General features: G+C 44.0%; 1 protein-coding gene across 6 annotated transcripts in view; it reads right to left on the bottom strand.

Moving 5' to 3' along the window:
- Nucleotides 1-27,569, bottom strand: part of PTPRU (protein tyrosine phosphatase receptor type U) — a 580,511-nt gene that overhangs the window by 331,060 nt on the left and 221,882 nt on the right. For all 6 annotated transcript variants that reach the window (XR_009759096.1, XM_061596132.1, XM_061596131.1 and 3 more), the window contains one exon: nt 10,642-10,770. Coding sequence is in view for 5 of the 6 variants with exons in the window: in XM_061596132.1 (XP_061452116.1) it covers nt 10,642-10,770 (129 nt within the window). In the remaining variant the exon portion in view is untranslated. The remainder of the gene's footprint in view (nt 1-10,641; nt 10,771-27,569) is intronic.

Below are 27,569 nucleotides of genomic sequence, written 5' to 3'. Positions count from 1 at the left end.
CACAGCAATAACATCGCAAAGTGAAACACCAGGCAAATTTGAAGCCAGTTCCATCTTTACTCCCCCAGAGTGCCGCTAGGTCCCACTATGTCAGGGCCCGAAGGCATCCTGGGGAAATAAAAATGGCTGTGGCTGAGAAGCAGAGCATGTGCTTTTCATGGAAAAGGTCCCAGGTTCAATTCCCAGCACCTCCAGGTAGGGCTAGGAGAAATCTCATCAGGCATCTTAGAGTGCCGCTGCTGGTCAGTGTAAGCAGTTCTGAGCTAGATGGGCCTTTGCTCTGATTCAGTGTTAAGGTAGCTTCCTGTGTTCCTCTAAGTGTACCTGCCACTGTATGGGTATAGTATGAAAGCAGGCGAGGCCACCTTGCTGAAGCTAAACAGGTGTAAGTCTGGTCAGTGCCTGGATGGGAGATCACCTGGGAACATCACATATGCTACCTTGGGTTCTATGATGAAAGAACGGTGGGATATAAATGTAAGAAAATAAATAAATTAATAAAACTGTTGATATAAACAAAAGAAGGGACTGCTACCACTACCTAGTAAGCTTACCAAAGGCAGCCACCAGCATTATGAGGGGGCACACAAAGCATCTCTCTAGGACCCTCTCAAACCTGGTACCATCCCTGCCACCCTTTATACATATCATTTGCAGACCAACCTGGCTGCCATCCAGTCTACATTGTGTCAATGTCAAGACCAGCACATGGGTTGAGAGCCCTTTAATTAGGATTCTCAAACTGTACAGATCCCTGAATTGGAATGTGCTTTTATGAAGGTCATTTACATCAGACCTGGACTGGCCTTTCCTTTTTCTTTCAGTTCTCTGTTCCCTGTAAAGGCTGCTGGCTTATGACACATAAGCGTTTTTTGTTGTTGTTACAAAGGTCTGCTTTATGTTCTACATATGAAAATATAACCTCTTATAAATCATCCCTTTAAATTAAAGAGGGGGGGCAATGAGCAACCGTCAAAGTCAAAAAGACAAATTATCTTTATGAAGTGAAGGGAGAGAAGGAAACACAAACTGAAATAACAACAACAAAAAATAAAACAATATAGGAAAAGAAGTTGGAGGAACGATGGCCAACAGCCAATCTCTGTTCAAATAAATTCAGTGCTCTCTGGAATTGGCAGATATCCAGTAAAAACTCATTTTAATCTAAGACCACAAGTCTCTGATGCAAAGCGCTCCCAAGAGAGGCCACAGTGATGTGAAATATTTTTCATCTACCTAACAGCTAAGATAGACTGCGGAGGACTGATAAGACTGCAGCAGCTCCCTCCAGCCTTCCTTGTCCACTCACAGCCAACAAGCCAAGAGGCAGGAAATGAGGATTATCCCTCAAACCTTAAAAAAAGTCACAGAGATCCTAGCTCTCTCCAGTGACACAAAGCTGGTTGCATCATACCAATAGAGTGTTCTGCTCAAGCACTAACAAATCCCAAAAAACTGCAGCGACACATTGCCCAGGTCTTATATCTAGCTTTTCTGTCCCATTTCTCAAAGTCTGGGGGGAAATGAAGGGGACTTCTGTGGCTTAGGATGGAACGTTCCTACTATGCCGCCATTGCAACTGAACACGACCACTTGTGGGGGGAGGTGGAGAGGAGAGGAATATGATAGCAAGTGAAAAAAGCTCTCTGGCTGAAGAGATTAAAGGAGGCTTCACCCATCAGTTCTGGATCAGCTCTGTGTTCAATGGTCTCTTAAGCAGAACAGAAACTTGCAGTGGCTATAAATGGCCATTCAGTTGCTCTACCACATTCTTCCCCACACTGTGTTTGTACAGGATATAAAAAGCACAGAGGAAGTTCAGATGTGCCAGAGTCACTTGCGAAAACATCCATAGTCAATCGATCTCAATACAAAAGCATAGGATTATATCCAACTAAGAGCATACCCATTGAAATTAATGGACCTAATTTATTCCTCTTCATTCATTTCAATGGGTCTATTCTGAGCATAGGATATAACCCATGGAAAGCTGCCTTATACTGAATCAGACTGTTGGTCTATCTAGCTTAGTATTGCCTACACTGATTTGTAGTGGCTCTCCAGGATATAACACAGGTGGCATTCCAGTCCTACCTGGAGATGGCAGGGATTAAACCGGCAACCTTCTGCATGCAAAGCAGATGCTCTACTAATGAGCTCTAGCCCTTTTCCCATGCTGACAACGGAATCACTGTCAGGACAATCCCATAGATGTTACTCTGGAGCAACACTCCAACCTCCATGCTTCTCATCTAGTCTGGTAATGGGCCAATCTGAAGCTTGTTGCAGAAGGAGCGCTCCATGGTCCTGGGTCTCTGTTGTCTGACCTGCACCTTGTCACACTTGGGCAGAATATTCTCATGGGCTCCAGCTTGAAGCTGGAAATGGACTAAAGAAATAACTTGGATTCTGTTTTCAGTTGGGAAGAATCTTTACAGCATTAGGTTTGGGCCTTTCATTTGGAATCCCAATCAACCCAGATCTGTCTTTTAAAATTATTATTATTAGCAGTAGTAATAGTAGTATTTCTTTACCAGTTTCTGAGCCAAAGTTCCCAATCGTACCAACTTACAGAGTTATTAAGGCCATTCTACATAGGACATATGCACATGGTATTTCAGGGCAATCATTCCAGCGCATTCATGCCTTGCATTGTAAGCAGTGCTAGATATCAGCCAGAAGCCCATATTTAGATTCTGTTGTCTTCTCGTTAGGAATGATCTGCCATGTTGCATGTGAAATTCAAATTCCTGTGGTGCTCCATAATTACTTCAAAACTAATTTTGGGAGAGTAAAAAACCAAAAACAATTATCTTGTCGACAATTACATTAGGGTTAAACAGCTATTTCACAAGCTGGTTCTCAGTGTATATTTTCATTGCAGAGACATAAAGTCAGCTTTCAGTTATTCAGAATAAGAGGAGTGAGGTGATTTTTTCTTTTGTTATGGGGGGGCAAGGGCCAGCCATGTTCTGTACATTGGAGTGTTGTGGCTGGTTGCCAAGAGATCACTGAGTTGGAGGCAGTAATTGAGCAGCAGCCAGAGCTGAGAGTTCAAGCTAGAAAAAAGAGGTTAGAGACGAGAACAAATTGAGATCCAAGCCAGCAAAAGCCATTGTTTCTCAGGCAAAATCCCAGTCTAGACAGAAAACTTTCTTGTCCTTTCCTGTGAAAAGAGCCAACAGCCACACTAGGCAAGCAGCATCACTCTGGTATCCAGGACGATATCCCAACCTGCAGAGCAGGGATGGGAAATCTCAGGCACAGGGGCCAAATGTGCCCACCCCAGGTCTCTCTATCCCCTGAGCATTGTTATGCAGCTTGGGATGTAAACTGAAACTCCATGAACATCCAGAATCAAATTTCAGTTTGACTGTTATTTAGTCCAACTCCTGGCCCACTCAAACAGAGATAAGCAAACATCCAAAATGGCATGTTTCAGGAACAGTGGGAAAGTCAACTGATGCTCCCAATTTTGGGCCCTGAGCTTGTCTAACCAAGCTTTAGAGAAATGCTCCAGCCCGCAGGCCAGGAGGCTCACGGCACAGGACCGTTGATAATATGGACTCTCATTGCAGTCTGTTAGCTCTTGCTCTACCCAGAATTTTCCTGATCTTACAGTATTGTCAAAAGCCTTTCTTGTAAAAGTCTCAGCATTACACAAAAATTTATGATATGAAACATTAAAACTTCCCATAACCTTTAAAGCCCTAAATGACTTGAAACCAGGTATCCAAAGGATCACTCCCTCCCATATATACCTGCCCTGATCCTGAGATCGCCTTGAAAGACTTTTCTCCAAGTGCCCCTGGCTAGTAGGATTTGATGGGGGGATACAGGAGAAAGGGTCTCTCTTTTTTTTTGGTGGTGGTGGCCCTTCAGTTATAAAATGCCCTCTCTGGAGAGGCTCACTTAGCACCTTTTGTGCAATCTTTTCAGCATCAGGTTAAAATCTTCTCCGATTCTCCTATACCTTGAAATTGAGAACTTCTCAATTCACTTAATTTAGGCAAACTACATATGTTTAGTGTCACAGGGTGTTTTTCTATTCTGTTTTACTCTGCTGTTGAAAACGTTAGGCTGTATTTTAATTATTTAATTTGTATGCTGTTCTTATTTTGTAAACCACTCAGAGAACAGTGTGACTGAGCCGTATATAAATCCTGTTAATAAACAGGGTAACCTTCGACCAGCAGTGCCAGTCTCAGCTATACACAGGATGAACAAATACTACCCAAGCCCCACCAAACATTTCTGAGAGAAAGAACTTACAAAGATTTCTGCATTTAAAGACTTACCACCCCTTCCAAGTATTGTGATTGAAGTATGTTGGGTGCAGTGATAGCTTTCTAGCCTTCCTTCCTCTCTCCCCATTCTGATGATCTCTTTTATGATGTTGTAATTGCTCCATTTCAGAGTCACCCTGTCTGGGTTCATTACAGACTGTTTGGACCTACAGAATTGTACACATTTCTACAAACTGATTTAGGATAAACTAATCCACTCTGTAGAGATTTGCAGCTGCTTCAACCCTATTTGGACAGGATACAAATTGGCCCCAATCAGCCCTATTTGATTTGTTATTTGTGGTTTGTACAAATACAGTGCATAGCCCTAGAAGGCAATGTTGAAGGCATTATTGGGTGGAATGGTGCATCATCTGAATCAAGAGACACCCCTCAGGCCACCACTGGAACCCTGAGGCAGAGTACACAACACCACCCAGAAGGAGAAGTCAAGGTAAAGTGGAGCATTGTCCTGCCCATTGTCGAAAGACTCAGTCGTAGACGAGTCTGTGATTGTTTCTCTTTTTATTAAAGTTATGGATACATTGAAAGCAGTGTCCCTCACTCAGCAACTAAGCTTGCTAGGAATTTCAGTCCTAAACTAACACTGACTAAACATGCTAACACGGCACTAAGACATTGACTCAGCAAAAGGGCTCCCCCTCGAGTCAGCTTAAGTAGGCTTGGATCGCGTGCACTCACAGAGGCTCCTCCTCAACTTCCCCTGTTGAACTTCCTGCCTCTGGGGCCTCCGTGCAGGGTGAAGGTGGTTTGAACTCCGGCTCCCCCTCTGAGGGAGGGGGGGCTCCTAACAGTCTGCTCGGACATGGGAAACTAGGCAGCACTTGGAGGGGAAATCTGACATGCCCGTCTGCATCTCAGAGGCGGGAGGTAGGGGCACAACCCACTGGGGAGTGTCCGCTGAGCTAGGTGGTGTTTCAGCAGGGAAATCGGGAGCAAGGGAAATTGTACTGTCCGAGATGGTTGGGGCACCTTGCAAGTCCATCCCACTGTCCTCCCCCTCCTGGGGCTCCCAGTCCAAGCCCTCATCTTCTGACTCATCATTGACCAGCCCCCTCCCTTCTGCCTGGCTTACAAAAGGCATCTGCTCCTCCTCTTGCTGTTGCTCATGCACTTGGAAAGGGACAAGTTAACAAGATGCAGTCACAAGGAACTGCAGCAGCAGAGCCTGGAGGCTGGAGCTGGGCTCCCTGCAGGGGTGTGGGCCTCGGCAGATGCCCAACAATGCCAACCCTTGATGCCAACCCTGAGCATTGCAAGTCCATTCAGAATTACAGAGATGGGAGAAGAATGTATGTCCCCCCTCCCCACAAGAGTCCTTCAACAATGCTCATAACTGTTGAACCAACTGAAAATTGAAGTTGGGAAGGAGTTCACCCATCGCTAACAACAAGGAGGGAAATTCTGCAATGCGGACTTTCATAAAATGCAGATTGGTGACATCACCAATGTATTGTCATTTATGTATTGCCTAATATTGCCTCCTAAGTGAAAGCAAAACCTCTGTATCTAGACAGGCACTTAGCAGCTATGGATGAGCAAAGGTTTCTCTAAGTGGCATATTTACCGTGGTCTGAACCCCCCAGATAGAACAGGTTAAAAGCCTTCGATAGTGATAAAGGTTTATCACTGGGGATGCAGTTTATCATCCTGGGCTGTCCTTGGTTCCATTTCTTGGGTCAGATGTCTTATCTCGCAGAAATAATGGAGAGACTATAAGGCTGCTGGATTTACAGCTATGAAAACCATCCATTGTGCACTGATTGGAGTCCCTTTGCTGGACATTTGTCATTTGCTTACTTGGGACTGTCATTTCCCTTTCCCCAACCATGTCTTGTGAGTGCCAAATCCACATGAGAGTGGATTCAGCACAGTGTCCTCGACAGCTCCATTTTGGCATGTAGTGTGCTATTTCACTATATTGATGCATGCATTTTGTAACTGCCAAGTATGACTGCTAGAATCTTCTTTACATGGGGCTACCCCTGACGATGACTCAGAATCTTCAGTCAATGCAGAATACAGCTAATCATCTCCTTATAAATCTTGGGAGATGGGGACACACACACACAGAATCACAGAAACATTGGATTTTAGAACTGAGAGTGTCATTAGAGGTCATCTAGCCAACCCACTGCTCAATGCAAGAAACTCTGGGCAGTTTCAATGCTAGTCTTATTGAGAGTAGACCCGTAGTAGTTAATATTCATGACTAACTTAATTTATTCATTTCAATGGGTCAACTCTGAGCAGGACTTAGTTGAATACAACCCCCAGTCTGGCTTATGTCAGCTATACTGGGTTGCCAGTATGCTTGGGACCCAATTCAAGTTAGTGGTTTTAGAGATGCTTGAAAAATTCAGTGTTTGTAAATTCCAGTGTGGACTGACATAAGTACTTCTGGGACTGGCATGAGAATTGGAACTGGCAGAGCAATCCTAACCATGTCTACTCAGAAGTAAGTACTATTGAATTCAGTGGGGTTTACTCTCAGGTAAGTGAGTTTAGAATTCCAGCTTTACCAGTTTTCTACCAGCTTTTGCACTTTCCAAATGCCCCATTGCAGTTCTTTGCTCAAATAGGTTAACAGATGCATATTTTTAAAAAATGTATATAAATGTGGATTTTTGTGTGGATTTAAACAAAATCACAGATAATTACAGATAAATGCAGAAACAGGGAAGAACAGATACAAAAGTTATATGGTCCAAAATATGACTTATTTGCCCATCCTTAGCTCGTTTGGGCATTTAAACCCCTTCATGGCCTGGGACCCAAGTATCTGCACTGGATGCCAGTCCATTTCCAGGCTCAATCCAAGGTGCTGATTATTATTAACTTTACTTTAAATGTAATAACCAGTACCTTGAATTGAGCCTGGAAACTGATCAGTAGCCAGTTGAAATCTTTACATTTCTCAAATTTTATTACATTGTCTTGATTTCTCTCTGTACTGTATTTGCACTAGAAGGGTGTGAGGAACGTTTGACTCTCCAGATGCCACTGAACTACAACTCCCATCATCTCTCCGCTTTGGCCATGCTTGCAGGGGCTGATAGGAATTGTAGTTTAGTGGCATGTGGAGGGCCAAAGATTTCCCACAGCTGTACGAGATTGTAATCATGCTTCCTTGTACCAAGCTTGACCATGCTTGTGCAAAGGCCAGTGCTGTCTCCCCATATGGCTCTCAACTAGAGGTATGAACACCTGGGGGGAGGACAGGGGGGAAATCCATGGGGGGTCCCTTTAAAAAACTGGGGGGGAAACCCAGGGATCTCCCCATTTTCCAGGTTTTTTTCCAGACCTCCACATCTCTACCTCCTGCCTGCCTGCTTATCTATTTTGCACGTGCCTGTGCACAAGTCATCTTGCACAAGAAAACTGACCGTGGGCTCACTACCCACCTCCTCTCTCTTGTGGACTCCCATTTCAGATGTTTTCCAGGGGGTGAGTAAGAGAGTGCACAGGTGTGTATGTGCTTGCACTCGGGAGACATTACAGGACATGCGCTGCAGTTTTGGTGCTCCTTCTGAGGACAGCAGCAGCCTCAAGCCAGCTCTGGATAGGTCAGTAAAGGGGATATGGAAAGAGGAGGAAGGGGGGTGGAGAGGGAGAGCGCTCTGCTTATGTTTGTGTCTGCCTGCATAGGTGGGAATGGGGGGGTATTGGGGGGATTCAAATGGGGGGGAGCTGTCACGGTGGGAAACTAGGCAGAGCTGGCAGAGGGCTGGCAAGCGGAGCCATCAGGGGGGTCACAGCCCCACCCCTTGCTCACAAAAATGTTTTAATATTGAATTGATGCTTGATGTGCACCACTCTGGAATCCATGTTGTAGATGAAACTGTTTAGAAAGGTTCTAAATAAATGTCCAGACCATTGTATATAAAGGAACATCACCTCCCAAATAACTCTACCCATCCCTTAAGATTGTCTGAAGAGGTTCTCTTGCATAACCCACAAGGCCCTGTAGAATCTCCACCTTTCAAAGGCCCATGTAGCCTAAGGTCTTGGAGAGTCTCTGCCTTTCAGAGGCCCATCTATCCTTTTGGGCTAGTTGGGCAAATAATATGACCTTGCATGTGGCAACTTCATTTGTCTCTAACGTAGAAGTCTACCAAGGTCATTTTCCAAATGCAACCCTGCTGGAATGGAAGAAGGCATCCCATGTAGGGAAGAAACTAATTGCTAGCTGGGGAGAACAAATGCCTGGTATGGTGGGGGAGAAAACTCTGTAAATGCCAAATTTTGATGATCATTAAGTCCCTTCCAGAGTGGCTCTGCTTTTTAAGATAAAGTTCCCACCCAACCACCACCACCCCAGGAAATTGCCTACATTGCCATTCCTAGATGTATGACCTTGGCATTTCGCTGTCTTAATGCATGTATTGTTGGAACAAGCTGAGCTTACCAAGCAATCCATGTAGTGCTGTGCATGACTGCCAAGTCCTCGTCATTATTCATCACCAATCTCCCCTACCTTTACGTCATCTGAAAAACTTTTATGCAGCAGCAAATTGCTCCAGACCCTTGTCAAAATGTATGCATGTATATTAGAACTGTTCCTTGTAACCAGGATATAATTCAGTCTTTCCCAACCTGTTGCCCCCCAGCTGTTTTGGACTACAACTTCCAACAGCCACAGCCTGGCCAGTGGTGAGTTGCAGTCCAAAACGTCTGGAGGGTAACAGGTTGGGGAAGGCTGATCTAATGCATCTCACTAACAATTCAGAAAGAAATCAATGGCTACTAGCCATGATGGCTGTGCTCTGCCACCCTAGTCAGAGGCAGCATGCTTCTGAAAACCAGTTGCCGGAAGCCTCAGGAGGGGAGAGTGTTCTTGCAGTCGCGTCCTGCTTGTGGGCTTTACAACAAGGAATACAACTAATTAAAATCCAATATCAAAACAGAAGATAAAAGTATAATGCAGGATTTAAAAACAACAACACAGTGCTACAAGAGACTGAAACAGTTTCAAACTAAGGCCATGTCCACACCATACATTTAAATCACTATTATACCATTTTAACAGCCATGGCTTTTCCCAAAGAATCCTGGAGACTGTAGCTCTAGGAGGGAAATAGAGGTCTCCTAACAACTCTCACCAGTGTCATATTTGATTTAAAATCCACTTTTACAGGATACTTTTAAAAATATACATCTTACAACGCATTATGAATTTTAAGGAAGGTACCTTTAGATCTTTTAGATCTTATTTTTAAACCCCTAAATCCAACAGCATCCCTTATTGGGAATATGGGAGAGGCAAGGAATCCAAAGAGGAGAATAATATACAATACCTTCATTTAAAGATGCTTGTAAAAAATTGAATTTGCATAAGAGCGGTACAGAGAGAGAGAGAGAGAGAGATGTATTTCAGCTCTAGCTGGAACAGATTGTCTCTTTTGTGGGGTATTTCTCCAAAATATCTGGATTTGGAGCCAAAGCACCAAACTGTATGCAAAAGAACCTTCCATACAAACAACCTCTAATATTAGAGAACCTTTAGCTAAAATCTATTTCTGCAAAGATGGAGGGTGAGCACACTGACTTATCATGCTGTGCATGTTCATCAAAACAGTTTGCTAGTTGACTGTGGGTCACTCCCATCCTGATGGGATCTTGCATTCATTTGGTTTGACCCTGTATTGATCTTGGGGAAGGGCTGTAGCTCAGTGGTAGAGCATCTGCTTTGAAAGCAGAAAGTCCCAGGCTCAGTTCCCAGCATCGCCAGGTAGGGCTGGGAATGTTACCTGGCTAAAATCCTGGAGAGCTAATGCCAGTCAGTGTCAATTATACTGAGCTAGAGGGGCCAATAGTTTGAATCAATATAAGACAGCTTCCTATGTATTTGTTTGCATAGCCTCTGAGGGAGGCTCGGAGGGTGGTGACGAGGGAGAGGGCCTTTTCAGTTGTGGCTCCCCATCTGTGGAATGTGCTTCCCAATGAAGTCCACCTGGCATCTTTGTTGACATATTTTCAGAACCAAATAAAGACATCTTTTCCCCCCATGCTTTTGACAGACTAAGGTGATATTGTTTGTTATTAATGTGCTATAAAAGTTTCCTGTGGCTGTCATGGGGTTGTTATTGTTTTATGGTATAATATATTTATTTGTGTTTTTAGCAGTATTGGTAGTCACTTTGCATAACAAGCCACTAACAAATAGTGCACTGTGATACACCTATTACAGAATTTCTTGAGCCTTGTGGAATTCCTTGATCCTTAGGTGGCTACTTCATGTAACCACATATATGGACTCTAGCTGATGAAATTTGTGCCAGATACATTTCTTAGCCTATAAGATGTCACAAGACTCTTCATTGTTCAAACTCACCATGAGGAAGATCAGATGTCAGATGGGGCAGGAGGTAGCTCCGAGTCAGCTCCCAATCAAAGTCATCCTCAACACCTTGGCTATACTCACACTGGTTTAAGTCCCCATCTTCCTCAAAAGTACAGCCAGCTGTGGAAGACAGGCAAAAAGAAACATCAGTATGAAGAACAGTACATTTGCCCAGAAAGAAAGACCCAAAACAAATCTTAAGAGGACACAGAAAACATCAGAGGAAGCACACAAAGGATACAATCTGTAGATATTTCCAAGGTTGATCGATCCTATCTCACAGCGCCTACTTTAAAGAGCTTAAGGAGGGCTTCTGAATCATCTAGGTCAAGACCCTGCTCAGTGCAGGAAATGCAGAGCTACAGCATCCCCACAATATGACTGCCCAGTCTCTTCCTGAAGACCTCCAGTGAAGGTCAGCCCACCACCTCATTTCATTTTAAATTTATATTGTACACACACACACACACAATTTATTGTAAGAAACTTTATGTTACAGGATAGTACATGATCCAAAATATATAAATAAGCAAGTGGTTCCATTGTGAAACTGCTCTCACCTCAAGGTATTTCTTTACTGTAAATGTTCAACTGAAACCTAGGTCACTTCCAGACTGTCACTATTTTGCAGGTGAGATTCAGTCCTGCACTACTAAGTTAGGGTGTGTAATTAACACAGAGTCGATGCTCTTGAACAACAAACTCACTTTTTAAAAAATAGACTTTTTGCAATAAGGAAAATAACACCAAATAGTGTAGAGAAAATATACAGGACCTTGGACAGCTCAAGGCAACTACAAGAGATGTTGTCTCTGCAAGCAGCTAGAAACAAACCAAAGCCTTATGTAGACCAACCAGGGCTGAAGTGTGGTAGGCTCACCTCCCTGGAGTAACTGGCTGGTTAAAGGCTCCTCATATCATTTTGTAATCTTTATCTTCTGTGAGGCTGGGTAGACAAGAGGTACTGCAGGCGATTCAGCCTCTAAATCAGAGGTTGGTGACAGGGTCATCACCTCCAGTCAGGAGGGCCCTGAATAAGGTACCGATAGTTGTCTCACCACCCTTCCCAGGGAAATAGCCTGAACCTCATTTTCATCTCTGCACTGTAAGGTCCCCAGGTCATGAGTCACAACAAATTATCTGAAAAGAGAAAGTCTATGCATGTAAACTTCCACCCAGTTCAGAACTCTATGCAATTAGGAATCCCAATCATATGGAAGCTTAAGTAGATACAGATCTATATGCATAGGCTTTTTAAACACCTGCACTCAACTCACAATGATGGAGGCTGGAGCACACACATACCCCACTCTCCACTCCCATGTTGATTCCATGTGCAAGTAATTTAGTCTGAAAAGACCTTGGGTGATGGGAGACCTCTAGAATGCTTCTAGAGTGCACGTTCGTACTTAGTACGAACAGCAGCAACTTCCTCATTTTAAGCACCATTTCAGAGATTTAAAGACATAATTTAGTCATATTTTTGTCTAAATGCAACATAAAAACGGCATGTGAGTGATTGTAAAATGATTTTTCATACTGAGAAGAACCAAGGGAAGTCAGGAAGAACTCAAGTAAAGCAAGAACAAACCACAGTGACAGGAGCTTATGTGAGCCCTCGGTCCGACCAAAAAAAAGGGGGGGGCAGCCCTCTCACTAGTTTCTTCACAGACCATCAGTCATCACTGGAAATAATAAAGAGCCTTTTCCCATGGTCATACTCTGGAATGGAATGCTGGCATATTCAGTCTTGGTAACGGGGATGCTCCAACTACAGGAGAACCCCACTTGAGCAGTGGACTAACAGCTCAAGGAGAGGAAATTGAGAAGGGATCCATTCACAGTGTTCGGAGCAAAATCCTGGCAGTGACATGGCCTAAAGGGGTCCAACTGTCTCTTTGGTTCTTCCTCTAATTCTACCACCTAATCCCCCAAAGAGAGAATTGTCCTCAGAGCCAGCCCCAAATGCCCCCAATTCCCCACAAGTTCCAGCAGGGCAAGGAGAGATTTGACCTACACTTTTCTGGCCTAAGAAGGGTAAGAATATAAGAAAATTGGTGACGGAGCATTTGGTTTGCATACAGAAGGTCCCAAGTTCAATCCCTGGCACTTCCACAGAGAGCTGAGAATGTCTGAAACCATGGAGAGCCGCTGTCAGTCAGCACAGACAATACTGAGCTAGAAGGACTGATGGTCTGACTCAGTAGAAGGCAGCTTCCTAGGTTCCATTGCTACTCTCCAGTCCAGGAGCTCCAACAGAACCACCACCTCTCCTGCACCATAACAGTCTATGGCTGTTGAACAGGCCAAGCTCCTTTAACTAAAGAAGCTCCTCCAAGGGGTGGAGGGTGAGACTATGCTAACCATTCAGACTGAGGTGCAGTTTTACTTAAACTTTCATGGGCAGAGACTACTTTGTTAGAGGCACAAAGTTGTCACCTAACTGGGTTAGAATATATACTATGAATACCAGGCAGAGAGGTTTTTAATATGTTGTGGCCAATCAAACACCACCTGGCATTATCTGTTGCAGAAGCAATGTTCAGAGCTTGCTCCAGCTCCTCTTGGAGCTATCAGTTCTGAACGGACACCTTCTTGAGCCATCACCTGGAGAACAACAGATAGGAATCTGCATTTGTTTTATAATGGATAAAAAACCAGGACAAACCCCCAAGTTGCCAACCTGCTCCTTCCAGGGGACTGCAACCACATCCAGAACAGGCTGTCTTCCCACCTCCCAGACATGAGAACTCTAGACGCAAAACACCTCTGTCTTTTCATGATTCAGCCTCAGTTCATTGGCACACTTCCGGCCCATCACTGTCTCCAAGCACCAATCCAGCACATCAATTTCCTCTCCCAATTCAGATGGAACAAAGATACAGAGTTGGGTGTCATCTGCATATTGATGATGTCTCACTCCAAATCTCCTAATGACAGCTCCTGGTGGTTTCATATAGATGTTAAATACTTTGGAGGACTAGATGGAACCCTGCAGAACACCTTAAGACAGCTCCCATGGTGCCAAACAGCAGCCTCCCATAACTACTTTTTGGAAGTGGCCCTGGAGGTACAGGTGGAACCACTAAAGTACAGTGCCCCCAACTCCCATCTTCCTGAGATACTCCAGAAGGATATAATGGTCAACAGTATCAAAAGACACCAAGATATCAAGGAGAAAGAGCAGTGATGCACTGCCCCAATCTTTCTCCCAACAGATGTCATCAACCAGGGAAACCAAGGCAGTTTCAGTGCCATGGCCAGCTCTGAAGCCAGACTGGAATGGATCCAAGTAATCAGTTTCCTCCATGCATGCTTGAAGCTAGACCGCCACCACCTTCTCAAGCACCTTGACCCAAAAGGAGATATTTGCCACTGGGTGACAGTTGTTTAACACTTCAGGGTCCAGGGAGGTCTTCTTAAGAAGGGGATGCACCACTGCCTCCTTCAAGGCAGATGGTACCTCTCCCTCTTCCAGTGAAGCATTAATCACTCCCTGATTAATCCCAGTCAACCCCTTATGGCAATAGTGAGCTAGATGGAGCAATGATCTGACTCTGTATAAAGCAGCTTCCTATTTTCTAATATAGTTCATATTGTTCCAAAAGACAGAAAGAAAATAAACATTATCTCAGACAGCAAAGTAGACTGCATTCACTCCACCTTTTCTTACATTCTCACCAAGATCATACCTATTCCAATGATCTATAAAGGGATAGCACCATTTCAAAGAAAACTTGTGGGATTTGGGTCCATGACATGAACTCCAATGAGAATTTTGTCCATCAGAGGAATCCTTTGCTACATATCCCCTTTCCATTCCATGCATTGTTGGCATTTGTTGTTGCTTCCAATATTTAGCCACTAGGTTTGTGTTGATCATATGCCTCAGCTGGTATGCCTGTAATTCCCTCCTCTAACCAGCTGCTCCTCTGGGTGCAGGCAACCAATGTGTGTGATCCACAGGTTCCTGCTTTAAGCTTGGCAGCACCCAACACCCATTCCTAATAAGCACTATCATTGTGGAGGGAGGGGAAGCTGCTGTTTAGACACAGCTTCAAGATGTGCCGATGGCTGTAATCCTGTGTATATTTCTTCAGAAGTAAATCTTATTAAAATGGAACTTCAACCTAAGTGTGGTTCGAATTGGGATGTAAATCTCTAAGTCCTCTAAGCACATCATAAACAAACACAAATATATGTAAAGGAAAGCTAAAATGAAAAGTGCAATCTTGTGTACATTTATTCAGAAGGAGATTCTAATATGTTCCATTGGGGCTTGCTCCCAGGTAAGTGTGCAGACGGTTGCAGCTTAGCCGCTGCATTTGACATAACAGGGATGGAGAATCCAGAGGCCAAATGTGGCCCCCAGGCCACACTGTCAGGACTCTCCCCAGGCCATTCCCCTCTTCTCCAGGCTATGCTTCCCACAGGCCCTGCTTTGCACCTGCCTTGAATGTTTTAGCCTGGTTGGAATTGCCCTTGAATGCTTCTTGCTTGCCTGGAGGGAGCAGAAAGAGGTGGGTGTGAGTATGTGCAGAAATAAGCCTATTGTACAAAAGTAAAATTTGCATTCATTGCTCTCTCCACTTTTGCGTCTAGCCCCAAGCACCACCAGCAAATCCTCTCCGCACCCCCCCCTTGAAGGTTGCCTTAAAGGAAATGATGCCCCTGGGCTGAAAAGGGTTTTTCACCCCTGCTACAGAATGTTTAAGCAGAAATAAACCTATTAGATTCAGTAGAACTTTATTTATTTATTTATTTATTTATTTCGTTCAATTTATATACCGCCCATAGCAAAATAGCTCTCAGGGCGGTGAACAAACAGGGGTAAAATACAATACATCATAATGGTAAAAATGAAAACATATACAAGACACAAATAGAAAAACAAAACATCACAAACTAAAAACAAAATACATTTAAAAAGATTGAAAATTAAAAATTGAAATAGTTAAAATGGTTAAAATGCCTGGGAGCATAAAAAGGTCTTTACCTGGCGCCGAAAAGATAGTAATGTAGGCGCCAGGCATACCTCTTCGGGGAGGCTATTCCACAGCTCGGGGGCCACCACAGAAAAGGCCCTAGATCTAGTAACCACCCTCCGGGCTTCATGATGGGTTGGTACCCGGAGGAGGGCCTTAGATGCAGAACGAAGTGAACGGGTAGGTTCATAGCGAGAGAGGCGTTCCACAAGGTATTGCGGACCCGCGCCGTGTAAGGCTTTATAGGTCAAAACCAGCACCTTGAATCTCGCCCGGAAACAAATAGGTAGCCAGTGTAGCCGAGCTAGAACAGGAGTTATGTGCGAAGACCGACTGGTCCTCGTCAATAGTCTAGCTGCCGCGTTCTGCACTAGCTGAAGCTTCCGGACTTAATCCAAAATAAACAGGTATAAGATTGCAACCCCCAACAGCAAAAAGTTAAAATTGTAGAGATTTGATCCTTACACTGTAACTCAGCCTCTGAACTGTCAAATGAGGGATGGATGATTTTTATCAGTCTCATTTCAGTCATGTTTTGGTATCATGACAGAAGAGCACCAACTTGCAGCAGCAAACAGAGAGGCTACAACCCCCCCCCCCATTTGACCATCACTACTGTTGCCACTGAATAGCCTTTGACTGACAGCAGCAAGAAAGTTGCTAAACCCAGCTCTGCAAATCTCCATGATATGATATTCCAGATGGCGATTTGCTTGTCTTCCATGATTTGTAAACCCAACTGTCATTGCTTTCTCATGCAATGGTGATTTTTTTAACCAATGAGCCCACTAATGAAAAGGAGGGAAGTGAATGCAATTCGCATTCAAGAGCTGAGCTTTGAAAAGAACTATGCGTAAGAGTTTGAGTAAAGCTAGGGACATATTTGCATAAGGGACAGACCACAGCTCTGTGGTAGAGCAACTGTTTTGCATGCAGAGGGTTGGAAACTATCTGCCTTGCATGCAGCAAGTCCCAGATTCAATCCCCGGCATCTCCAGGTAGGGCTGGGAGAGATTTCTGCCTGAAACCCTAGAAAGCCACTGCCAGTCAGTGTTGACAATACTGAACTAGATATACCAATGGACTGACTCAATTAGGCACCTTCCTATGTCCCTGTCTAGCCCAGTATATCTGCTTTTCCTCCAATAAAACAGAGAATGTAGGAACACAGGAAGCACGGCCCTTGGTCCATCTGGCTTGGTCTCCAAAATTTTAGGCAGGTGCTTTTCCCAGCCCTACTTAGAGATGCCAGGCATTAGACCTGGGACTACCACAGAGTTACAGCCCTTCCTCTAAACTGTTTGTCCATCAGGCCCAATATTGTCTACCATGACTGGCACTGGATGTCCACTGAGCTATAGTCCAAGGGTAGGAAAAATTATTGGCTCAGCAGGCCAGATCTTTCTCTTCCTCACCCACATGGGCCTATTTCAACAGGTGGGCAGGATCACCCACCTGTCAATCATCTGATGTTATGATGATGCCAGGTGATTGGCAGGCATATTGTTCTGCCCAACTGTCCAAGTTAGCCCACAGGGGTGTGGGAGATAGTTCCCAAGTGGGATTGGGCTCCCCACGTATCAGCACAGGGGGGGTTATTCCTGCTTTCTGCATCCACATCTCCACCTGCTCCACACCAGACATCACATTTGATGTCAGGTGCCGGGGAAGTGAGAGGAGCTTGGGGGAAGTGGCCTTGCGGGCCAAATGGGGAGACTTGGTGGGCCAAGTTTGGCCTCCTGGGCAGAGGTTACCCACCCCTGCTATAGCCCGTCCCCCAGTATTTCTTCCATGGAGCTTAATGGATCCAAGGATTGACTTTTTCCAAAAAGATCAGAAAAGGAATGTTCGGAAATAGGATATATCCCCTAGAAAAGAAAAGAGAGTCGGAGATGTCATTCTGAAAGTTGTGGAGAGCGTCAGTCATATCGAGTGACAATGCCTTGGTGATGCCACCACTGGGGGTGCCCAATTGACGCTGACCCATGACACAGCCTTTTCAGTGGTGTCGTCTTGCTTGTGGAATGCCTTCCCCAGTGAGATGCATCTGTCTCCAATGTTAGCAACTTTTACGAGGAATCTGAAAACATCCCTGTTTACTCAGATATTTGATGGCTGGAGGAGACTGTTCCTGGCAACTCGGTTATCACCAGAGAGAAGAATGTTTTTATCTGCAAAAATGTTTTTTATTATTTTTATTATTTTTTTGTTGTTAAATTTTTGTGTGTGCTGCCCTGGGCTCCTTCAGGAGGAAGGGCAGGATATAAATTTAATAAATAAAATAACATCAGAAAACCAAGAATAATCTTTCTTGAATGGATGCGAGAAAAACAGTGAAGAAGAAAAAGAGGAAAACACATGAGACTTCTCAGGCTTCTGCTAAAGCAGGGATGGGGAATGTGTAGCTCTCCAGGGGTTATTGGGATGCGGCATCCATGATCCCTGACCACTGGCTATGCTGGCTCAGGTTGATGAGAGCTGGAGCCTAACAACATCTAGAGGGCCACTGGTTCCTCATTCCTGTATTAAAGGATAGCTTGGCTGCACAAATCATGAAGGATGTTGGAGAGTTACGTCAAAAAGGAAACAGGAGTGGAAATTTCTGCAATTTGCATGTTTGTCAGAGGTCAGGAACAGAAATCCCACAAGCAAATATAAGCAGTATTCCCTATCATTTTATTTTAGTCTGCAAAGGTTACGCAACAAATTACATTATTATTGACATTTTTTGACGTTACCCTTCTACTGAAATGTATTGAAATTCAGCCATAGTCACAGCAAGATGAATAATGTAGGTTTTAGTGGAAGCTGAACTGTAATGGAACAAAAATGGCACTGGTTGTGACAAATCCAGGATGGGAGGGAAATGGCTGTTTCCTTAGATCCCTACAAGTCATCCGGGTAGTTGTTTGATGCCCCTAAAAACTTGGCATACACCGTGATGTCCTCTTAGGACACTGCAAAGAATTTGGGGAGACCCATCTTTGATTGTGTAAGGCATGCTATCAAAAATATGTCCTGGGCCAGCCATGCTTCTATTTTGGCTTTGTACAAAGAATACAAAATATAAAATCTGAAAAGAATCCACGCACCAGGAGGATTTCCTGAGCGCCGCTCATTGGGCTGCACATCTTCCCTCCAAGAGGAATTTTTTTTTGAAAAACTGCTATGGGAGAATCAGCAACAAGGAAATGATTTTTGGAGGGGATTGAAAATGCCCATAGCAATTTGCGAGGTGGAAAGCTTTATGGTTTGGCTTCAGACACATTAAGGAAAGTCATTCCTAAATCCATCAAACGCTCTTCCTGTAAGCTGTCGGGATTTAGCAGCACAGTTATGCGGTTTCATGCAGTGAATGTTTTGTACTCACAAACATACCTCTTCTGCTTTTCCCTGACACCTTTGGGTGCTCTGCAGCTCTCTACTCTGGCCAAGCCCCAGAGGCTCTAAGGATACATCTACATATGAGAACTGTATGGCATGTTAACTGGTAAAGCCCAGGTTGTCGCATGCTGACCTATTGTTCTATTAAAACCACAGATTACAAGCAGGGCATTGCTTCAGTAATAATTAATGCTGGCCCCCTGAGCCGACAAGAATGGGCACATTAAGAAAACTCTGAGCACGCAGAATGAACAAAGGCAAACATTCCCTTAATGGGCCAGCCAACCCTCAGAACTTATTTATTAATTAGTTATTTATCCTTTCCCCCTACCCCAAGTTTCATCGGTCAGCTCTACTACCCCAAAGGCCCTCTGCTCAAGTTTTAAAGAGACGCACAACCAGTTGAAGTTTGCCACTAAACAATTAGTTGGCTGCTATCCAAGTCCAACTATGATGGAGAATTATATACATTTACAAATTTATACAATTGTATTGTGTAAAGAAGAAACCAGGAACTGGGTGGCCTCATGGCCAACCTTAACTGAGGACATGTCAGGGGCTTCTTCAGGTGATGAAGCAGAGGACTCCAAAACAGAAGAGGAAGGGCATGCAAGGCACATCCCAGAACAGTTGCTACCTGAGGATCTTGCAGGGTTAGTGCCCACCACCCCTTCCAGCTACAGGATGTGGCACGGCCATCCTCAGAGTTGGAAGACTCCATGGAGGACCCAGCGCAATCCACAAAAATGCAAGAACTAGCTTTTTAAAAAAAAAAAGTCTAGATCAGTCATAATCAGTCTGAAAGAGAGGAGTCTCAGCAGGTCTCCTTAGGGGCAAAATTGAAGAATTATGGCATCACCAGCAAAAAGGCCCTGCCCCTCATACCTACCAATTAAATCCTTCACAATGATGGCCCAGAGAACAGGATCTCCAAAACCAATCTCAGGTCTCAAGTCAGTTCATGTTGGCCCAAGAGATCCTTCAGATAAACAGTTTTCAAGGTCAACCCTTGCACTCCAAACTGAGCTTGGAAATGAGTTGCCGACCAATATTATTAGTTTAGGGTCAGTATAATGTGGGCCAACTTTATTTTTTATTTACAGTATTTATAGCCCACTCTTCTTCATTGAATAATTTCAATCCCAGAGACGGGAACAAAATAATTAAGATAAACAGAAAAATATATATAAAAAAAAACCAACATTACATAAACAACTCCAGTAAACAAATTAGCCATTCTGTTAGAAGGCACATGGGCAAAACTATAATAAGGACAAAAAGTAAAACTTTCCATTTAACCTAGGTCAAACCAAACAGGACATTCAAAGAGATTAAACAACCAACATCAGACTCTGTGGACAATGAAGAGCAGGGTTGGGAAATCTGAGGGTCACCAGACATGGCTGGACTCTCCCATCACGCCTAGCCAGCTGTTCCGTTTCAAGCAGCAATCCCTGCTTAGGAAAAGGAGTCTAGCCCAGGTGGGTCCTGATTCCAGGGGATCAAAATACTGATCAAATCCACATCCAGGATCTGGTGAGCAGTTAAGTCAATCCACGGTCAAATTCCCAAAAGAGAATTTGCCCTGGGTTCCTTCTGGGAGGAAAGACAGGACAGAAATTTAATTAATTAATTAATAAAAAGGCAGATCAGCAGAGTTATAGCCCATTATCAGGGACTGCAAAAGGCCAGTATCCACGATGGTCTGCATCCAGGAGGCTCCAGAAACATGGCCACAGAAAGCAGAGATCAAGTCTCGAATAATCAGAGGTAGGCACACCCTACACACTTCAAGTCATGCTGGATCTTATACAAAGTGAACTTGGATGCTCCTCCAGCAACTAGCCAACTCTGACTGAACTTTAAATAAGCTTTGGGCTTCCTTCAATCTGTTGGCTCTGCCCCCACAATGAAAGAGACTTTCACTCTGATCCCATTTGCTCGATAAACCTTTGACTATGGCAATGGGGAGGCAGCTATGGAGCATGATGGCTTCAGAGCTGGAATCCTCAGAGACTAAGGGTAGTAGGTCAGTCACCCAGTAGGTGACTGGGGTTCTGGAGAGGTAGGAATACCAAGCTCTGTTTCCAAACCCAATCCTCTTCCTGGTCTGAGATACTGTTTCTGTCTGGGGTCTGTTTTCCAGCAGTTGAAGGATGGAGGTGCTGATTCATGACACTAGCATGGCCAGTGGTCAGGGAAGATGGAAGTTGTAGTCCAGCACCATCTACAGGGCCAGAGGTTATTCACATTTAAAACTGAATTTATCCAATTCACACTTTCCGAAACATGAGAACCAAAACACAGACACCCTTCAAAATTTGCCCTTATCTGAATTTTGCAATGCAATTATCCAACCAAGCAATATTTATAAAAATGCATAGATTAGGGAGAAATATGCCCATAATGAACATGCTGGTGAAAATAACATACAAAAATACATTATATTAGGATAAATTGCTTCCATAAATGTGTACATTACTCAAAACTGCATAAAAACATGTATTTTTAAGAGAAATTTGCATTAAAATGCTGAGGAACTTTCACAACAACTTTTCTTTAAAGAAAAATTGCAAATGGCTGCAGATATGTGGAGAACTGAATTTAAGATTAGAAAAATGAGAGACTGAGGGAACCAATATTGACAGATCATTCCATCTCTACCTCTGAATGTTGCCTCCTTGAGCAAAGGTAACATAAAGGTGAGGCCTGTTGGTGACTCTCTCCGTTAGACTCTACACACACACACACAAAACCACACACACAGTGAGTGAGTGAGTGAGAGAGAGAGAGAGAGAGAGAGGACACAGCTGACCCAATAATGTATTGAACATTCAGTTATATCCATCTGCCCACTGTGACTTGGCTCCAGACGGCCCTAATCAAAGCGACCTAGCCCTATAGAGAGGGTGACACAGGCAACTGGGTATGTTCCAGCCGATAGTCTATTCATTACTTATTGGCTTCTGTTGTGCTGTATGTCAAGCAATTATTTTGGAAATATAAATATCTATACACATATAGCTATATACGAGCTAACACAGCCCACAAGAAGACATAGCTTGCAGTAGGGCAAAATGAATGTGCATTAACACATTCGCTTGTGGAAGGACAAGATAGTTATTGTGGGGGGGGAAGAAACATGGCCAGAAACAAGGTGAGTGCACCTATTCTGATATGCAACACCTGGCACCTGCCCAAGGGGCTGTGCCAGCAGTCAAGGAACCAGAAGTGCTGATACTGAGAGACAGGTTAGCCAGCAAACTGATCCACGATCATAGTAGAGGTTAATCACATTTCATGAAGTTCCAAAAGAACAACAGAACTAGGTTGCTTCCCATGCAGGTGAAAGTTGTTATCACTGTGAGCCAGACTAGCAGAGGTAGCCAACGTGGTGCCCTCCATAAGTTGTTGGACTACAACTGCCATCCTCCTGGACCATTGGCTGTGCTGGCTGGGGCTGATGGGAGATAGAGTCAGTATAAGGCAGCTTCCTGTGTTCCTAGACCCTACTCACTTTTCCAGGAAGAAGGTCCCATTACACTGAATGGGACCTACTCTTAAGTAAACATTTCTAGGCTCTCGCTGTAAGGCTGAGATTTCACCTCTGCAGTGAGGATGCCCATTACAGGATGTTCATGGAAGATCCAAGTTCTATATTAAATGCTGTGTTGACCCACAATTACAATTTATCTTTGAACCGAATGTGATTGTGGAGGAACAAGGCTTCAGCAATGATACATGGCCCGCAAATGGGTTCTCCTTATATCTCCCAAGTGTTCCTACTTGACTGCTGGTTTGTTCATTTAAGTTTATAGCCCTCTAATCCAAGAACTTCAATTAGACATATTTACAACTCAGCACTGCAGAGGAGTTTGTGTAACACAGAATTATGGTGTGGGTCCCAAAAGTACCTAGTATAAGTGGAAAGGTGCTTCTGCTCATGCAAATGGGGGCTGTGATTTCTGTTGACACCCCATCCATCTGTATCACCCTGTACCATACTCCCACAGCATTCCTGAAGGTTGATCATATTCCTTTGGGTGAGTGTGCTAAGAGCTTTAGCAGGAAATTCCTGTTCTGCAAGTGGAACATCACTCCTGGTTCTTAGGAAGGAAAGGGTCATTGCTCAGGGGTTGTGTAATGCAGAAGGTCCCAGGCAGTGCTGGGTTTAGGAACAAGCTAAATCAGGCATGGCTTAGGGCTTCACATTATGAGGGGCCTTTAAATGTGTTGGAGATAACTAAAAACAATTATTATAATTGAAATAGCTTTGGCTTAAATAACCTTTCATATAAAATCCACTACCAACATTCTGAAGCCTAATCTCCCTGTCCCAATCCACACCCAAACCCATCTATTTCCCTTCCAGGGCTGCAGGACTACTTGCATTATCTGCAAGGAGCCCAACCTCACCTCTCACCTCAAGAGGAGACAATGGGGGCTAGCCTACCAACACATTCTATAAGTCCCGTTCCACACTAGGCATCATTGCTGCTAATCCCTTCATCGCCGCCACCTTTTTTCTCTCTTTTTTATAGTATGGGGCCTCTAAATCTTGACATGGCTTATAGCCTTAGCATGTCTTAGGTTGCTTTCACACTGCACTTTATTCCATTATTTTGATGATTTCATACTCGGTAATTTGCATATTATATCTGTCTTTCACATATTGTACAATATTGTGGAATATACTGCAAATTTAGTGCTAATTTTCGTGATAAATAATACCAGAAATAATGCGTTTGCAAGCTTGGGAATCCAGAAAATCAGGGTTTTTCACTAGGTGCACCTGCTCACATAACAGGCATGCCAGCATGCAGTGCGCTCCCACCCTTGAGATGTGCAGGGGGGGGGTTGCCTCATGAAAATTGTACCAGTATTCCGGCTTAGATGCAGGTAGCAACAGCATTTCCCCACACACACACCTGTGTCTATACAACTAATATATATGTATATCTATATCTATATATGTGTCAGATGCTAAAGGGAGAGGGGTTGCACGGTGATGGGATGAGATCTTAGACCTCCTATACAGTGGGGAACTACAGTGCATGTGTGTATAACAGGTGAGAGAAGAAAAAAAAGATTTCATTGCAACCGTGTGAAAGGCACTTGCACGAAATGCCAGTATATCAGCTGAAAAAGATACTATTCTTTAACACAACAGATACTACAATCTGAAAGGAATTTTAGAAATTGGAATAGAAGTGTTATCATTTTAATCCATTAAACCAATGTGGGGGGGGACCCATGTCTAAAAGCAGCCTTACTCTGGTCCTGGTCTTAGGTTGAATCCCCAGCATCTTTAAGGTGGGGAAAGACTCCTGTAAAAATCTGCTGCCAGTCATTGTAGATAATACTGAGATAGATGGACCAGTGGTTTGGCACAGCATAAGACAGTTTCAAATATTCCTATTAGGAATGGGGAAGAAATGTGATTCAGTTCGCATTTAAAGGCAAATCTGCCTAATTTGCACTTTCCAAAACACTATGCAAACAGAAACAGCCATCTTTCGAAATTTGCAGATCTCCAAATTTGGCAATACAGTCAGGGCCGGTTCTAAAGGGCGGCCAGGGTGGGCACTGGCCCGAGGGCCCCGGAGTTACAGGAGCCCCTGAGGGACCCTCCGCTCCGCTTCCACGATCTGCGCCCCCCATGCCCCCCACTTACCTGTCAGCCGGCTTTTTAGCATTGCCCTTAATGAAGATGGCAGCCGCAGCTTCCCTAAGGTACTGAAGCCGCTACCACCATCTTAGTTGATGGCAGAGATGTGTGCGCGTAGCACGCACGTGTGCCATCAACAAAGATGGCGGTGGAGGCTTCATTCCCCTTAGGGAAACCGTGGCCGCCATCTTCATTAAGGGCAGTGGTAAAGACTAGACAGGTAGGGGGGCTGTGGGGGCGCATGGGGGACCATGTGCACATGCACGCACACACACACACACCAGGGGGCCAGGGCAAGCTGATGCCCAAGGGCCCCCGCATGCCTGGAGCCGGCCCTGAATACAGTAATGGGTACAAAAATGTGTATACCAGGATAAAGTGTGTGTACAGATGCATATATTAGTGAAAATAACATACAAAAATGCATTATATTAGGGAAAGATGCTTTGCAAAAATGTTTACATTAGACAAAATTGCACATAAAATGTGTATATTAGGAGAAATCCATACAAAAACACTGACAAATTGTCAGGAGAACTTTTTTTTTTTTTTAATTGCAAACTGATGTGGAAATGTGGAGAACTGAACTTAAGATTAGAAAAAATGAGAAACAGGAAGAAACTGAATCTGACATATTAATCCGTCCCTAACTACAACTCCCTAACTACAACCCCCTAACTACAACTCTGGCTGGGGCTGCTGGGAGTTGTAGTCCAAAATGGCTGGAGGGCACCAAGTTGGGGAAGGCTGATCTAAGCAATGGTGCCATACATTATTATTGTTCACAATGATAGTACATTGTAAAATCAGTGTTTGAAGCAGAGAACTTGGAAAAGCACCCAAAGGCACTGGCTGCCCATTAGCTACTGGGCTACGTTCAAGGTTCTGGTTTTGGTGTACAAAGCCCTATACAGCTCGGGACCAGGATACCTGACAGATCTTCTTACCCCTTATATACCCAGTCAATCACTAAACTCTGCAGGTGAGGGCCTCCTGCAGATACCATCTTATCTGAAAGTCTGCTCTGTACAACATAGGAAGAGGATCTTTAGTGTATTGGCACCTACCCTTTGGAATTCCTTCCACTTAAATATAAGACAGGTGCCTCTCTGTTATCTTTTTGACGCCTACTGAAGACCTTCCACTTTCAACAAGCCTTTAAAGTAGAGACCTTATCTCAGTCTGTGTCGGAATTGCTTTTTAAGATGTGTTTAAAACTTTTTTAAAAAAATGTTTTTTAAGATGTTTTGTTTGAATATCTTTAAAGTCTGGTTTTTATGATGTTTTAAAGTGTTTTTAGTGCTTTTGCTTGCTACCCTGGGCTCCTGCTGAGAGGAAGGGTTGGATATAAATTTTATAAATAAATAAATAAAGTAATATGAAGAGGGGAACATTTTAAGCCTCTGATCGTATAATGTGGGGAACAAGAGCTCTCCTGCATCCAGCCGCCAGCAGCTGCAGCAATGAAGTCTCGCAGCAGCCAGTGGAGGAAAGAGCATGAAGCCAGGGCAGGAGATGGAATTTCTGCACCAGGAATAATGTCTCTTGGCCTCTGCTACTTCATTCCATTCCTTTCCATTCCACACACACACTCAACTGTAGCAAGTAGGAATTCATATTCTAATTTCTGCCACCTTTCCTCACCTGCTGTGGAGAGAATGGCATGCAACTGCCTCTCCTTCTCCATGCAGCTTGGCAACAACAACAACAAACTGACACCTGGCTTCACATTCTTTGAAGGGATGACTGCCCACTTCCCCTAGGAAGCAGCTTCTTCTCTTCCTCTTTGACTCACTCTTACGTCGTCAGTCATTTGCTCGCTTGGTGCAAAACAAGTATATTAATTTCCACCTCTCAATTGGCTTGGGATGAAGGCACCAAGCAAGTTCAGGCAAACAGGGCCATACAGTCATCTCAAATGGAAGGCCATTTGCCATTTCAGAAGTTATTCCGAACAGGGGAAATGTCATTAGCACAATGCCCGGGGTTGCTGGGTTTTGGGGGGAGGGATAGGGAATTGCAACTTATTTCAAAGCCAATAAAAACACTTTGGGAGTGGAAGGTGGCTGGGGAAAGTAAAACAGACAATTGACTATTTGGGGCAGGGCAGCCAACAGCTCGTGTCTCCTTCCCTCTGAAATTAGAATGATTATTCTCCCCAGTTGAAGACATAGAAACACAAGAAGCCACACCCCATTTATTTGAAATCAAATTGCTATAAATATACAAAACATACCCACAACCAAACTTATTCTTTAGCATGATGAACAACACTTTTCTCTGAAGACAGCAACATTCCCTCAGGGATAAACTATTGGGGGTCACATGCCAGCACCAGGCAGGGTCAAAACCAGCCGTGTTCCGGTGCAGACGTGGGGAGCCTTTGGCCTCCAGATGTTGTTGGGCCACAGCTCCCACCAGCCTTGACAATTGGCCATGCTATCTAGGGTTGATGGGAAATGTAGTTCAGCAACTTCTGGAGGTCTTAAGGTTCTCCCACCTTCATTCTAATGAAACCACACAGGGAAATGGTCCTACAATGTGTATGCAATTTAGAGAAAAGTGTTTCACTATAATCAGAGGGGTTATAGAATCCTTGAGTTGAAGGAGGCTATGTATTTGATTCATAATTCTCACTTTCTGAAACAAAAAATTCTCCTTCATCCCTAGCTGCTGGTGACTTACGATACACAGCACCATTGTGGAAATATGTGCTTGCCAAGAACTATGTGTAGAGAAGACATTTGGGTGTGTGGGAGGCACTTCCCAAGGAAAGGATCAGAACAAAACACAGGAAACTACTTTATGCCAGATCAGACCATCAGTCTATCTAGCTCAGTGTTTCTACACCATGGTTAGCCAATGTGGTGTCCTCCAAATGT

The sequence above is a fragment of the Rhineura floridana genome, chromosome 15, assembly GCF_030035675.1.
Source record: "Rhineura floridana isolate rRhiFlo1 chromosome 15, rRhiFlo1.hap2, whole genome shotgun sequence".
Taxonomy (NCBI): domain Eukaryota; kingdom Metazoa; phylum Chordata; class Lepidosauria; order Squamata; family Rhineuridae; genus Rhineura; species Rhineura floridana.
Note: the sequence above shows the minus strand (reverse complement) of the source record. Positions and strands in the feature narration are given on the sequence as shown.